The 13,881-nt window shown below is 48.4% G+C and overlaps 5 protein-coding genes across 5 annotated transcripts; 2 read left to right on the plus strand and 3 right to left on the minus strand.

The window, feature by feature from the left end:
* Nucleotides 1–134: 134 nt before the first annotated feature.
* On the minus strand, nt 135–2,152 carry BHQ10_009694 (uncharacterized protein; the record flags this gene model as incomplete). Its single annotated transcript, XM_040882637.1, has 2 exons — nt 135–1,750; nt 1,810–2,152. The coding sequence occupies 2 exons, from the start codon at nt 2,150–2,152 to the stop codon at nt 135–137; spliced, it is 1,959 nt and encodes a 652-aa protein (XP_040738196.1).
* Nucleotides 2,153–4,751: 2,599 nt separating this feature from the next.
* BHQ10_009695 (uncharacterized protein) lies at nt 4,752–5,718 on the plus strand (the record flags this gene model as incomplete). Its single annotated transcript, XM_040882638.1, has 2 exons — nt 4,752–4,902; nt 4,967–5,718. 2 exons carry the CDS (start codon nt 4,752–4,754, stop codon nt 5,716–5,718), a joined length of 903 nt encoding a protein of 300 aa, XP_040738197.1.
* A 681-nt stretch (nt 5,719–6,399) lies between these two features.
* Nucleotides 6,400–7,571, minus strand: BHQ10_009696 (uncharacterized protein; the record flags this gene model as incomplete). The annotated part of the gene is made up of 4 exons (XM_040882639.1): nt 6,400–6,679; nt 6,742–7,182; nt 7,246–7,423; nt 7,481–7,571. 4 exons carry the CDS (start codon nt 7,569–7,571, stop codon nt 6,400–6,402), a joined length of 990 nt encoding a protein of 329 aa, XP_040738198.1.
* A 1,244-nt stretch (nt 7,572–8,815) lies between these two features.
* BHQ10_009697 (uncharacterized protein) lies at nt 8,816–9,652 on the plus strand (the record flags this gene model as incomplete). The annotated part of the gene is made up of 1 exon (XM_040882640.1): nt 8,816–9,652. One exon carries the CDS (start codon nt 8,816–8,818, stop codon nt 9,650–9,652), a length of 837 nt encoding a protein of 278 aa, XP_040738199.1.
* Nucleotides 9,653–10,174: 522 nt separating this feature from the next.
* On the minus strand, nt 10,175–12,354 carry BHQ10_009698 (uncharacterized protein; the record flags this gene model as incomplete). Its single annotated transcript, XM_040882641.1, has 3 exons — nt 10,175–10,379; nt 10,447–12,106; nt 12,168–12,354. 3 exons carry the CDS (start codon nt 12,352–12,354, stop codon nt 10,175–10,177), a joined length of 2,052 nt encoding a protein of 683 aa, XP_040738200.1.
* Nucleotides 12,355–13,881: the final 1,527 nt, after the last annotated feature.

The raw sequence follows: 13,881 nt of genomic DNA on the forward strand, positions 1-13,881 counted from the left end.
AATTAATGAAAAGACAGGCTCCCGGGCAGGACGACGATGATGTCTTGACAAGAATCGAATATAAACTATCATGTACTTGGCGAAGAACGAGTGGATATGGGTCAGTCACTCAAAGTAGATCAAGCAAGAGACAATTAAGCGGCAACTGTGACAGGAGTTCCAGCTGCAAATCCAGTAGCATTAACAGTAGTGTCAACACCGCCGGTTCGCATAGCATGAACAGCCTTGGCAAGCAACGCCTGCTCTTCAAGTGCATGCTCCTTGAGTTCACGGTTGACCGCATCCTCCACAGACTCGTTCTCCTTCAATCCAAGCTGGGCGTCTTCCCAGATAGGCATATTCTGCTCTTCGACACCTTCGACGCCAACACCGACGAAGCCACCCTGAGCCTTCCATTCGCTGGTACGCTTAAGACCGAGCTCGTTCCAAACAGAGTTGACGGCTTGCACAAGTTCGTTCTGGTATTGCTTGGTATGTCCGGGAGTAGGCGTAATACGAAGACGTTCCTCGCCACGTGGAACGGTGGGATAGTTGATAGCCTGTACATAGATTCCGTGGTTTTCTAGCAACATATCAGATGCTTGCTTGGCAAGCTCTGCGTCACCAACGAGGAGAGGAACAATGTGAGAGGGGTTAGGAATGACCGGAATGTCAATCTCCTTGAAGGCGTCTTTGACGGCCATAGTGTGGAGTTGCTGGAGAGTTCGGTCACGGCGGTAGGCAGACTGGTATTCGATTGCCGCATTGGCACCAGCCATGATAGCAGGGGGGAGAGAGGTTGTGAAAATGAACCCGGGTGCTAGAGATCGGATGGTGTCAACTAGCTTAGATGAACCGGCAATGTAACCACCGACACAACCATAAGCTTTACCGAGTGTACCAGTGATGATATCAATTCGGTCCATGACAGTGCCTTTAGTGCTGATGGGGTGGGCAGTGTCTTGAGACGCATAGATGTCGTAATCAAGATGTTCTGCGACACCTGCGCCATGTGGGCCGTACATACCTACAGCGTGCACTTCGTCCAAGAATGTGATGGCGCCGTACTTGTCGGCAAGATCGCAAATCTTCTCAATAGGTGCGATAGATCCACACATACTGTAGACTGATTCAAAGGCAATGATTTTGGGAACTTCGGCCGGTAGAGAGGCCAACTTTGTTTCCAGGTCGACCATGTCGTTGTGCTTGAAAACCATCTTCTTCGCACCAGAGTGTCTAATACCCTGGATCATCGAAGCGTGGTTCAAGCTGTCAGAGAGAATTACACAATCGGGCAATTTGCTTCCCAGAGTCGCAAGGGTTGCATCATTAGCAACGTAGCATGAACTGAACACCAAAGCTGCTTCCTTGTGGTGCAACTTGGCTAAAGTGCCTTCCAACTGCACGGCGTGCTTGTTATGGCCGGAGATGTTACGGGTACCTCCGGCACCTGCACCATAGTTCTCAAGAGTCTGGTGCATGCTTTTGAGCACCTCGCGATTGCGGCCCATGCCAAGGTAGTCGTTGGAGCACCACACAGTCACTTTTTCCTCAGCAGCTGCCATATGAGCACGGGGAAATTCCTTAGCCAAACGGTTGATGTTGTTGAAGTAGCGGTACGATTTATCCTTGTGCTTCTTGTCCAGCTCGTTCTTGTAGAAGGCCTCGTAATCGAACTTGGGCGTGGCGGGAGCCCGAGGGKGAGGGCCAGCGAGAGGGACTTCAGGCTTGCGGGTAGCAGCTTTGGCAGCATCCATGGGCGGGTGACGGACTGGAAACACCATCAGCAACTGACAAATCAGAGTTTCTGACTACTTATTCAAAACTTACGTCGGTTACCCTTCTCGTACGTACCGCCCACTTCGACACTTGCGCCATTGCCTGCAGTAGTGTGCAGAGGGCAGCGAGAAACCTTTTCGAAATTCCTGAACTTGCTGGTAGCACCAATTCCACCGGCGGCAGTGGTGAAGTTCTTCGAGGCGAGGCGGGAACTCTGGACGGCCAGGGCCTTGCTCATAACCGGGCAGCGGCGGGCAATGACCTGCAGGTTGGACATGGTGCCGCCACGAGGGCCGACGCTGGGAGTAGCCATTGACAGCGATCGCAATGCGGCCGGGGACGTTCTCTTCAAGAACGGACACATGGCTCGAGACTGGTTGAGAAGAGACTCCATGGCGGCGATAGTGTTTTCCTCGGATGCGCTTGATGGGTAGAAAATGAATTGACAGCGAAATTGAGTCGATCAGAACATACAGCCCACTCAGGCCAGGGCGACTCGATATAATCTATCTGGTCGGAAGAGAGGAGGTTTAGTGAAAGAGAAGGAAGAAGAAGAAGAGAAGACAAAGCGATGGGGTAATCTTTGCCTCAGGCCAGGTTCCGAGGGGGCCACACGAAGAAGACAATGTGTGGGGACTTTTTCGGACCGACTTACCCAGAACTGCAGGACCACACCGCCAATCAGACCGCGTCGATTACCACTCTCTTATTGTTTTCCCTGTTTGAGTCTACAACTAAGTTTGACTGTACAATGCCGACCTACCGACGAGCCGTGAGAACGAGCAGAGTTTTACTGCGTAGTAGTGGCGATGGAACGCGCCCCTACTCAATTGAATGTGACGTCTCCTCGGCGCTTCCAGATGAATACTTGTCCTTCACCTAATAGAAACAAAGGAATTGAGGGCGAAGATATTTGAAAGGCGGGGAACCCTAAGGAACGTTCCGCTCAGCGCTTAGTCGATACGCCGCAAACGCGTATTCATTCCTCTTTTGCAAGATGATGGTAATAACTCCTCAACTAGACAAGGAATCCTATTGGGTAATCTTTGAGGTATCTTGTTCTTTGTACACATCCACGAACTGTTTTGACAAAAAGTTTCTGAGTGATCAACTATCCGCTGACTCAGCTGACTCATTCCTGCATCGTCTTTGTCAAACTTTATGCCTCGGTGACTCTTTAGAGGCCCTCGGCGAATTTACTGAGGGGCCATTCCTATTCCCTCTTTGTTTGAATAAGCCAGCCAGTATCAAATGATGTCCAGTTGACTTTGTACTGATCACGGCCGTGGAATATGGTTGATGCTAGTGACACCGTATCTGGCTTAGCCTTAGGGCTAGGGCTAGGGCACATTCCCTTAAAGACAAATGCCATAGCATACGACCACTTCACCACCATAACTGCTCCAGATATATTGCATTACAGCACTCCACCTAGCACATACACGGCCGGATAGTATTTATATTTTATTTCTAAAAACTGTTTTAGAAAAGGTTGCTTTAGTGTATATGAGACGCCGTCATCTTAGACTCATATAGTTCTTCTATATTTGTCTTCAAAATAGAGTACCGGTGCTGTAAGAATTGAATTACCGGTTGCGATAGAAAAGATGTAGCGAATACTGCAACACCGAACAAACAGGTCTCTCTTTCTGCTGTTCGCTGGGAATCTGTTTTCGTCAAATGGCGTGTGGCTCTCTTTTCCGATTATTACTGCAACAGATCAAAAAAAAAAAAGATTATGTTTCCGCAACGTGCATTCGATGGCTTCGATTCTGAACATGTAGTGCAACTCTGATATTGAAAACTTCTTGAAGTCCATAAAACTAATGAAAGTCTTTCCATACACGGTGTCCTCATTCTGAAGAGCCAAATGACGCTCAATGCAGTCGTGCTTACTGCATGTGGGACGATTATGATTCCGTACACTCCATACCCATACAGCGAGCCCTAGCAACACACAGACAAGGAATAAGGACGGCGGATGCAACCATGTTGAAAAACTTGTCACTGATGATTGCCTGAATGGATCGTCTGTTACACGGGAGCAATGGCGCTCGATCAACGTCTTTTCGTTTCCCCCGAATTCACTCTCCCAGCAATCTAGGATGGAACGCTTCAAGGTAGACTGTGCATCAGAGGTTGAGCATACAATAGAAATAGCCTCGGAAGAGATGTAGGGCAGATCGAAAAATTGAAATTTCGAATCGCAAGTTCCTTTCATCTCATAAGTGTCTGGCGCGTCTTGTGAGAGAGATTGGGCTCCAGCGGTTGTATAGCTGTCGTTTGAAATGAGAGAAAAGACTGACAGCGTTCCTAACGACTTTAGGGAAAGGCTAGGTCGTCGAACTCTTTCTGTGCGCTAATAGTTGTGTATAGTGCTTTAACTTCCTTGCCAATGAAAAGGAGTGCCCACAGAGCGAAGGCCAGTTGCGGGAAGGAGGGTGCCTTCGTACTGTGGTTTAACAGAGCTGTTTGCCTTTCGAAGTTCGTCACTTTTGGGATTTTCTATTGACCTTCGCATTTCTACTGTGAAACTCAAGAGACGGGATTATTGCAAATATTGAATTGATTTCAAGCAACCTTGGAAGTCTTATTGTACGCCCTTGATTGCGGCAAGCAATAATTTCACCAATGGGACAGCGCGTGTAATCAACTTGCATTAGCTTCAACTCAGAAATCCACAAGTAAGCTGCGATCCGCTTATGTGGGCCATTCATTGATTGGCAAGCTGTGCCCAAGTACGTAGTATACGTACGCCGCCTGAAGTCTGCCCCCGGACGTTAGCCCTAATTAAGTGGGGGACAACCACGGTAGCTGTCCGATGGAAGGCTGGAACATCGTTATTTCACGGTAAAAGAGGAAAAGCTAAAGTGGAGTCACGGAGCGGCCACAGCATATAAGCATGACTTTTGCTGTCAGCAGCTTGCATAGATAGTATATACTAGTCCCTACGACAGTCTAACTCGGACCATACCATATGAGCGACGTCAACAATGAAATCCGCAGCCCAGTCCTCATCGGCTCTTTCTTTAAGGCAAATGCCTCAGCAGCAGCTCCTGCGCGAACCTGAAGACGATTGGACGGGTGTTATCGACCAACAAAAACGGCGACGGCTGCAGAACCGCCTGAATCAAAGGAAGTACCGTATGCATGATCTTCTACTGTTCCAGATTACATTGGGAAGAATTGACCATAGCCCTAACACCAGGACTGAAACTGAAGGTTAATGACGGACGGTCATCGTCACATAATGTCTCCGAGCCTTCTTCTCACCCGTCCGTTTCGGAAGTCTACCCCAATGATACAGGCTTCGTCACCACATTTCCTCTGACTAACGCCGCGGAACATGAGGAGGACGACTTGAACTGCACCCTAGCTCCTCCAGGGGCATTGCGCTTCCGCCGGGATTTTGAGACAGCTGCACACCAGAGCTTCTTGCGTGGCTTTCCCCGTATCGAACACCTGATCAGCCTCCGCCGGCTAAACGTCCACCGTGCTATCAATGATAATATACGCGCAATCGGTATGACACCCGACTGGCTGCGGCCAGATGAAGCCATTTCCATCTTCAATATGTCTTCCGTAGACCACAATGAAGATCAAATTCCTTCAAGTCTGCGTCCAACAGCCATCCAACGTGCTGTGCCGCATCACCCCTGGCTAGACTTCTTCCCGTTCCCTGGCATGCGTGACCTGATGATTATCGCTGGTGATAGGCTAGACGAGGACGAGCTATGTCGTGATCTCATGGCGTTTTGGGATACGCACAACACGGGAGCTACTCTTCTAGTCTGGGGTCAGCCATGGAACCCTAAGAATTGGGAAGCTACAGAGGGTTTTGTAAAGAAATGGCATTGGCTAATGGCTCGATCGCCTGAACTGCTGGAATCAACGAACTTCTGGAGAGTGAAGAGGGGTGACAGAGTGCTGAAATGGCGATTATTGATAAACTCGCATTGAGCTACCCCTTTCATGTTGTTTTCAAATTGTATTGGCCAGCTCTTATACGGGTTATGCAGAAAGGTTATTCGCAGACCTTTGACACCGTGATTGATGATAAATAGAGATGACACGAGCAAGAGATGGAATGATTTCTTTATTGTTGAGCTAAGAGAGAAATATCAAGTACGTGTAGCCATCAGCGTTAGGGTTTAACCTTCGGTTGTATTCTAAAACTTATCCTGGGTAAAAGAAGCTTTTCATAGAGCAATATTGGGTACCATGTGGCAGTGTCGGCTGGGCTTACTAGGGGTTGGGTGGGTTGTTTATCATATAACGTTGGCAAAGACTTGAGTCCGTCCACCCGATTCGAAGCTTTTCTTCGTTGACGACATGGTTGTACGTAGGATGACCAAACATAGCCCTGGTTTTTTTAGTATTGCTAGATCCCGGGGCTAATGCAAGTCGCTTACACCGTCTTCTTGGGTCAAGCACGAGACCATCATTACATTACATCGTCAATATACATCACTCGGCCACGGATGCTGTATTTTGGCTATTAATCTATTGAACCCTTAGATACTCTGGTCGTTTGATACTACTTGACCCACTGAAGTTGCCTCACCTCACAGTAGACACTAAAACCTCGTACTGGCATTGCGTAATGAAGTCCTATTGAGAAATCCGAGAGGCTACAAAAAGCTATTCAACAAACAACCCTGCCGAAACTGGCGCAGGTCGGATCTGGTCATCCTGAATTTCGGCTAGCAGGTCGTTTCCTGGGTAGTCCTCCAAGTCTAGATCAATGTACCCTCGTGAAGCCCATTTTCTACACGTGACAAAGAAGGAGTGGCCATTAACACTGGGGTCACTGAGAATTCGGAGTAGACACTGTCCTGCATCCTCTGCCGTTGCAAATTGTATCCCAGTGTTGGCGACATGTTTGAACTTTTCTTCGGGCAAGATATTCGTTCGTACATACCTGGGAACACTAGTCAGCTGCGCACTTGACATATGGCAAACCACACAGTTTTTAGTTTATACCATGGAGAAATCAGGTTCACTCGGCTTCCGTAGTAGTAGGTAGTCCTGCGCAACGAATGCATGATGCCACGCATCGCCCATTTGCTTGCAGAGTACTGGGGAGACCGCGGAACGTCCAAAAATGCTGCTCCTGAGCCGATCAGGATCAAGCACGTATCCTGCTGTTCAGGTGTAGGTGTCTGCCCGTTTTGGCGGAGGAAATAGTGAGCCGCCAACTTGGCTGTATATAGAGGACCCTTTATGTTATTATCGATGATGCTCAAATCTGGCTGTTCAGCTTCATTGTCTGTATTTGACTGCTGGAAGACTTCATCTACTCGATGGATACCAGCATTTGCGACCACATAAGAAATCCTGCCGGTTGGTGACAGTGAGACTGCCTCTTTGAAGAGCTGGACCTGGTCATCCCAGACGGCGGTGTTACATTGGATGAATTTTGTGCTTTTAGGAAATTTCCATCGTCAATTGAAACTTCCTTGCAATTAAACACAAGTTGGACATTACCCTGGTAGCTCCAATTCCAACTTCTGTCCCTTTTTGGTGTCGAGATCTCCGATGCATACCTTCACCCTGATATTTTGAGTCAGCCTTCGCAAATGTAACGCGCTGACATCACAGGCTATGATTCCATMCCCAGCCGCTATGAGAGCTCGGACGTAAGCTTCGCCTAAGCCATTGGCACCTGTGTAATGTTAGGAAGCGGACTATATCCTCCATTACCGTGTATCTGGATCGTTACCTCCGGTCACAATTGCGACTTTCCCCCGCAGAACGCTAGCATCAAATTCCTGGTCGCATCCCACTGGGCCAGTGTGAGTATAGGGTGGCATGTCGAGGGTTTGAGGTAAAGCTGGAATGTTGGCAAGATATGATGTGCTGTGTATTTGGAAACGAACAAATAAGCTAGGACTGGAGATTCTCCAGGATCCTGCGACTGCTCCCGGTGTACTTATAGTGGTGAGTGGGTGCAGCGAGATCTGGAATGGGGAGTGTAGCTACGAGGCGCTGACGGTGCAAAAAGGCTTGACAGAAGCAAACGGCAACAATACGCCGACACGAAACTCTTTGCTGCCTTCTCACAGGCGGCATAGCATCATCGTGCATCAACGGCTGAACGCCTAATGGATGTTGTTCCATGGTATGCTAGTCAGTGCAGCAATCAGTGGGAGAAGTTGCGTCGAGACTTGCGCTTGTAAATGGAAGTATATGACCACCCGGGCATTTCCATGACGAGTGAAGTGTGGACTCCCGACTGAGTCTTGCCTGTTTCGGGGACTTGGAATCGATTACCTTACTTACTATGTAGTTAACTGACTAACTAATCCATCTCGTCGTGAATTGACTATCGGTTCAATCGGACCCACGTGTAAGCAACTTGCAGAGTGCTCCACATGTTACATGTATGCATAGTACAATCCTGGGAGCCGATCCGCGCATAGCACCAGACGTCAATCAGTCTTGGTAGTGACCTCGGAGAAGCTGCCAGCTTTCAATTAGGTGCTCGCAATGTTGTCTTGTTTCGATTTCCCTGTATGAACGTTCTCACATATGTCAGCTTAGTGTCTTGGTACGACGACAACTCAATCGAACGCTATAGCCAAGAGGGTGACGGTGGCATTCCGTGCAAAGTCGCAATTTCGCAATTTGACGTCGATACTAATTTTTACAACATGTAGGTGACGTACCCAGAAGATGGCAGGCGCGACATGCTATCACCGGCTACCAAGTCATCATCTATATAAAGCAAACAATATCCATGATGGACTTATTCATTCCCTCCGTTTCTAGCCTTCTATTCCTCTAGATCCTCTAAAGCGCAGACTCGATTACCAGGAATCATCGGCCTCATGAGGATCATACGAGACACCGTTTCCACGCTCGGCGTTACTTCAATTGTGAACGCAGTCACTGCACAGAACCTATCGTTTGGAGCAGACAACTTCTACCGTAGCAATAAAGTCACACTTCAGCCAATAACGTTTCAGAACCAATATCAGATGACCATCGCGGCAACCTTTTCACCCCGGACAATCTTACTAGCAATGCAGCGCCAGCTATCGTTGTCGGACATCCCATGGGTGCAGTGAAAGAGCAGAGCGCGAATCTTTATGCCACGAAGTTAGCCGAGCAGGGCTTTGTTTCTCTCTCATTTGACCACCAGTTCTGGGATGGCAGCGATGGAGAGCCCCGTAATGCTGTTTCACCTGATCTTTACGCCGAGGGATTCAGCGCTGCAGTTGACTATCTGGGGAGGCAAGGCTTCGTCGATCGTGAGCGGATTGGAGCTGTTGGGATTTGTGGCAGTGGCGGCTTTCTAATAAGCGCAGCAAAGATTGATACGCGTTTGAAAGCCATCGCTACTGCAAGCATGTACAACATGGGAGCTCTCAACCGCGATGGCTTGCAACATTTGCAAGGTGTCCAGCAGCGCATGCATGTCATCGACCAAGCCTCACGACAGCGTTGGACTGAGCTGGATGGCGGGGAGGTCCAATACACTGCCGGCACCGCAAATACATACTCACCCAACCTGTCGCCAATCCAACGTGAGTTTTACGACTTCTACCGTACTTCACGTGGTGAGTACACTCCAGCGGGGACCACGGTAAACATCACCACACATCCAACATTCTCAAGCAACGTGAAGTTCATGAATTTCTATCCATTCAACGATATTGAAACGATATCTCCACGTCCACTGCTCTTCATATCTGGCGATATAGCGCATTCTCGCGAATGCAGCGCAGAGGCTTTTCAACGTGCAGCAGAACCAAAAGAGCTGATCTGGGTACCTGGAGCTGGCCACGTTGATCTTTATGATCGCGTTGACATGATACCTTTCGACAGGCTTATCCGTTTCTTCCAGACCAACCTTACCGCCAATCAGACAGCTATTCTATCTAGTCGCTAGGCTAGAAAAAGCCTGCTATCGATCTACTTCACCTCTTCAGTCGGCACTCTTTGCGTTATATCGACAATTTCGCGACAGAGTCTTGTCAAATTCAGCAGGACGTGGTATCGTCATGATGCCTATGCCCTATTTCGAATAAGCGGTCTAAGTCGGTGTCAGAACGGCTGAAGGGTTTTCAGGTCCGTTTCGCCTGCCGATAGCTTCTTGAAGATAACAAGAATATTAATTATCTAAGCAGAATTCTAGAGCATTTCATGGGGTATGGAACGTTTTCCCGTGGCTTTAGAAGCAATAAGAGTTAAAGTGGTAGTAAGATGCCACTGTATGTTGATTATTTTTTGTTGACTTTTTGCTGTTCCTCCCTCCTGTGTCTAGATAATGGTTTTATCTACGATGCGAGGAAGGCTAGCCTCCATATCAACTGGCAGGGTGGACGCTTGTAACCACTACTCTGTGAACGGGAACTGAATTTGGACTGTATAGTGATGTGATAGTCTATCTGGTCTTGGTACCCGTAGGACCTTACTCGAGGTATTCATTAGGCATATACAACGGCATGGAGTCCTCCCAGATGGTATTCGTAAGCAACTGCTTGTTAGAACCATCATAGTCCATAACCATGATCTGGCCATACGGTTGAAAGGTATTGTCAGAGAGGTGGCTCTCATCTTTGAAACCCCACATGCCAGTACTCCACAAGATGCGGCCATCGGCGGACCAAACGGCACTGTTTTATCGTTAGAAATGGCTACTATATCCGAGAGTTAGAAAGGGGTGTATGGGTAGGGACATACTGGGCATCGTTGGCCAAACTATCAGTGACCTGGGTGAGGTCAGTGCCGTCGGGGCGGATGGTGTAAATGTCGAACCGATCCGCGTACCAGCGAGCGCCGTACTCTGTAGTCCAGTTACCGTTACGCGTGAACACGATACGCTCGCCGTCAGGAGACCAGCCAGGTGTATTATCCCATCCCGTCGTCAACGCAGTAGTCTCACAAGTCGTAAAGTTGAAGATTTGCAAACCCTTCGGAGCACCGGATTCCATATCCCAGAGACGGTAGACCATAGCTGAACCATCAGGAGACCAGGACGGGAAGCCGGCGTTTTGGGTGTTGTCTTCACTAGTCAGATTCGTGAAGGATGTGCCGTTGGCATCGAATCTATAGATGGTGGCACCAGCCTCGGTACGAGTCAGAAACCAGGCACCAAATCCAACAAGCAACTCAGTGCCATCGGGGTTGAACGAAGGCTGGAAGGCGCCGGCTTGACCTTCCAATAGCCACAGAACCTCGGTCGAGTTGTCGAGCGAGTAAATATCGTACGAATCTAAGGCATCGACTAGATCCGTGTATTCAGGTGACGAAGTAACGACTGAGCCGTTCGCGCCACCCAGTACCTTCTCGGTGACGGCCATGCGATTGGAGACATTGTTGAATGTAGGGAATACATCCATGTAACGGTATTCCCAGTCTGCGTCGAAGCTGAAGAGCTCCGTTTCACCGGGGAACTGGGTGAAGTTGGGTAGCTCATACACAACCTTTGTGCCATCCGGAGACCAAGACGGGTTGCGTAGGGAGGTGAGGTTGAAAGCCTTGTGCTTGGAGTCTGGAGCGGTATAGGCAATGCCCTCGTCAGGAATGCCACCCTTGAGAACATAACCAATGTTCTTGGTCTGACCGATATAGTACTGGCTAACTTTGAGGTAGTCACCGGATGTTTCAGCAACAATATTCTTGCCGCTTGCGACATCGATACTGTATACCTGAGAACTCACAGCGGCCTGTTCTTCGCTCACACCGTGCGCATAGTATGTGTCTTCGGTGGAGATGTTGGTGTATGCAATACGGCTACCGTCAGAGGACCACACAGGCGAGCCGAGGGAGTATCCAGTCTGATTAACGAGCAGACGGAAATCCGTGCCATCGGGACGGATGAGATAGATACCTAGAGACTGTGTGTGCTCCCAGCCGGTACCGTTGCTGTGACCAGTCCAGTCCGTGTTACGGTCCGAGCTGAAAGCAATCCAGTGGCCGTCGGGAGAGAATGAGGGACGGAAGTGGCCGCTTGGGTAGATGTTACTACTGCGAGTGAGGGCAGTATCTGTGAGATTTGTCGCAACTCCAGTCTTCAAGTCTGTGACCCAGATGTTGGCCGTGTAGTTGCCGGCTGTCGAGACGTAGGCGACCAGGGTGCTGTCTGGTGAGAGCACGCCCACGTCCTCGACGGAGTCGGTCTGCACTAATTTTTGGAGATTTGAGCCATCTGGCTTGATGCGGTAGAGGTCAGATTGACCAAGAGCGCGACGTTCGCTGGTGAAGACAATCCACTGGTTGTCTGGGGACCATGAGGCGTGGTAGTCGAATGGATTGGTCTGGTTTGGCATCAATTCTTTGGCATCGCTGCCATCGGCGTTGGCAATGTAAAGCGTGGATCCGGAAGGTCCAATTCGGTTCACTATACAGTATTAACACATGATTAATCGGTTACTTCCCGTCGACACGGATATCGAACTCACTGTAGAAAATGCCCTTTTTGTCGGCAATAGCCTGGCGGTATGCGGGGGCGTATACGACGTCCCGTTTAGCGGCTTGTTTGGCGTAGGGACAACCCGCTGCTGGGGCTGCTGCACGCTCAGCATAGGGGCACCCGGCCGTTGCATGGCCGGCGACAAGGGCAAGCGTCAATGTCAACAACACCCGCATATTAACAATTTTGACTGCGAATACCTCTGAAAATGACTACTATGCCGTTTGAACAGGGACTGTCGATCCTTTATAAGTAGTTTATCTTCTTGGAGGTAACTACCTATCTCATCTTTAGTTCTTACATCTGCGATGATCGTCCAGTAGCTTCGGCCGGTGTCCTCGGCCGATGAAACAGACATCTCGAGCCATGACAGAGAAACCTATGGCAAACGTTAGATTGTTAATCATAGCCTCAATTGAATCACTGCTACGGTGATACCAGGGCTTGCGGAAGCCTCAGCCATCAAATGAGTGTTTGTGCTCAAGGCCGTTATACATCTAAGTTGCGACACCGTGCAAACATTGTTTTAAGGAGTTTCAACGAGTTTCAAGAAAGTTTGATAAGCTTAAAATAAAATGAATAATTGCTTAAACACTATTAGCAGAAGTTTGTTCCCTATTGATGGCCACATTTTGAGTGAATATGCTATACTTCCCTAAAATCTTCAAAGCCATATATCGCCTCGAAGGTTAGACAGCAGTTAGGATTACTGTAATGCTGCCACAATGGCTAATTTATTCCCTCGAGCCCAACTTCCACATTTGAGGAAGGTTGCAACCAAGCAATATGCCCACGTGTGAGCAATATGCCCACGTGTGAAGCTCGCGACATAGTTATATTAGGGCTTGCTTATCTCTGCTTACTCTATAGTGCAGTGGCGCGGAAACGCAATGCGGCTGCATTAACTAAAACATTCCATCATTGGTCTTGTCAAAGTAGTTCATGCCCTTCTAGCCGTATATTTAATCTATTCTCCAGTAATTATCCAGTTCTAAGTGTTGTGCTCGTCACTAATGCGGCCTTTTTATAACCAGACAGTCGTATGTTGGTACGCATCATTGAGGCGAATGCCAGGTTCAAGCCCCCTAGTGCACGTTGGTCACTCATATATGAAACCAAGCCGTCAATTAAAGGCTGAAGAATGCATAATTAATCGTTTCGACTATGTAATCATCGAGTTGCTGAATATGCTGGTTGTTAGTCGGCCGTGAGCTTCGGCCGGTCTACTCTCCCCGTTCGTTGTAATCCTGGTTTTGATGCCATCACAGTGGGTCGGTTTGATTTTGATGATCATTACTCGCCATTTACATGGGCTTGGTTGGATAGGGTATAGAATTGTAGAATTGATTGAATCAACCTTTTGCTTTGTTCCTGTAATGTGCTTCGGAGCTTATTTTAGACTCGCACTTGCGTATTCTATGCATACACTGCCTTGGAGATTACGTAGATTGTTCTCTAGGGAGCGTTTACAGAAGCCCGATAGATGTAAGATGACGAACTTCTTAGAATTTGATACCAAGTTTTAAGGTTCGTAATGTGGTAGCCTAGACGTTGGGAGCTGTGACTCTTGTCAAGCCCTAATCTTGACATCTACTGCAGTTACCTAATTCTACAAAGGCATCTAAAGCTCTACTCAAACACTCATATTAAATTGTACATAAAGGATGTTCATTCATTGTAACCCGGTCTATTCATCTCTCTTA

Source organism: Talaromyces amestolkiae, assembly GCF_001896365.1.
Source record: "Talaromyces amestolkiae strain CIB chromosome Unknown scaffold26.1, whole genome shotgun sequence".
In the NCBI taxonomy this organism is placed as follows: Eukaryota; Fungi; Ascomycota; class Eurotiomycetes; order Eurotiales; family Trichocomaceae; genus Talaromyces; species Talaromyces amestolkiae.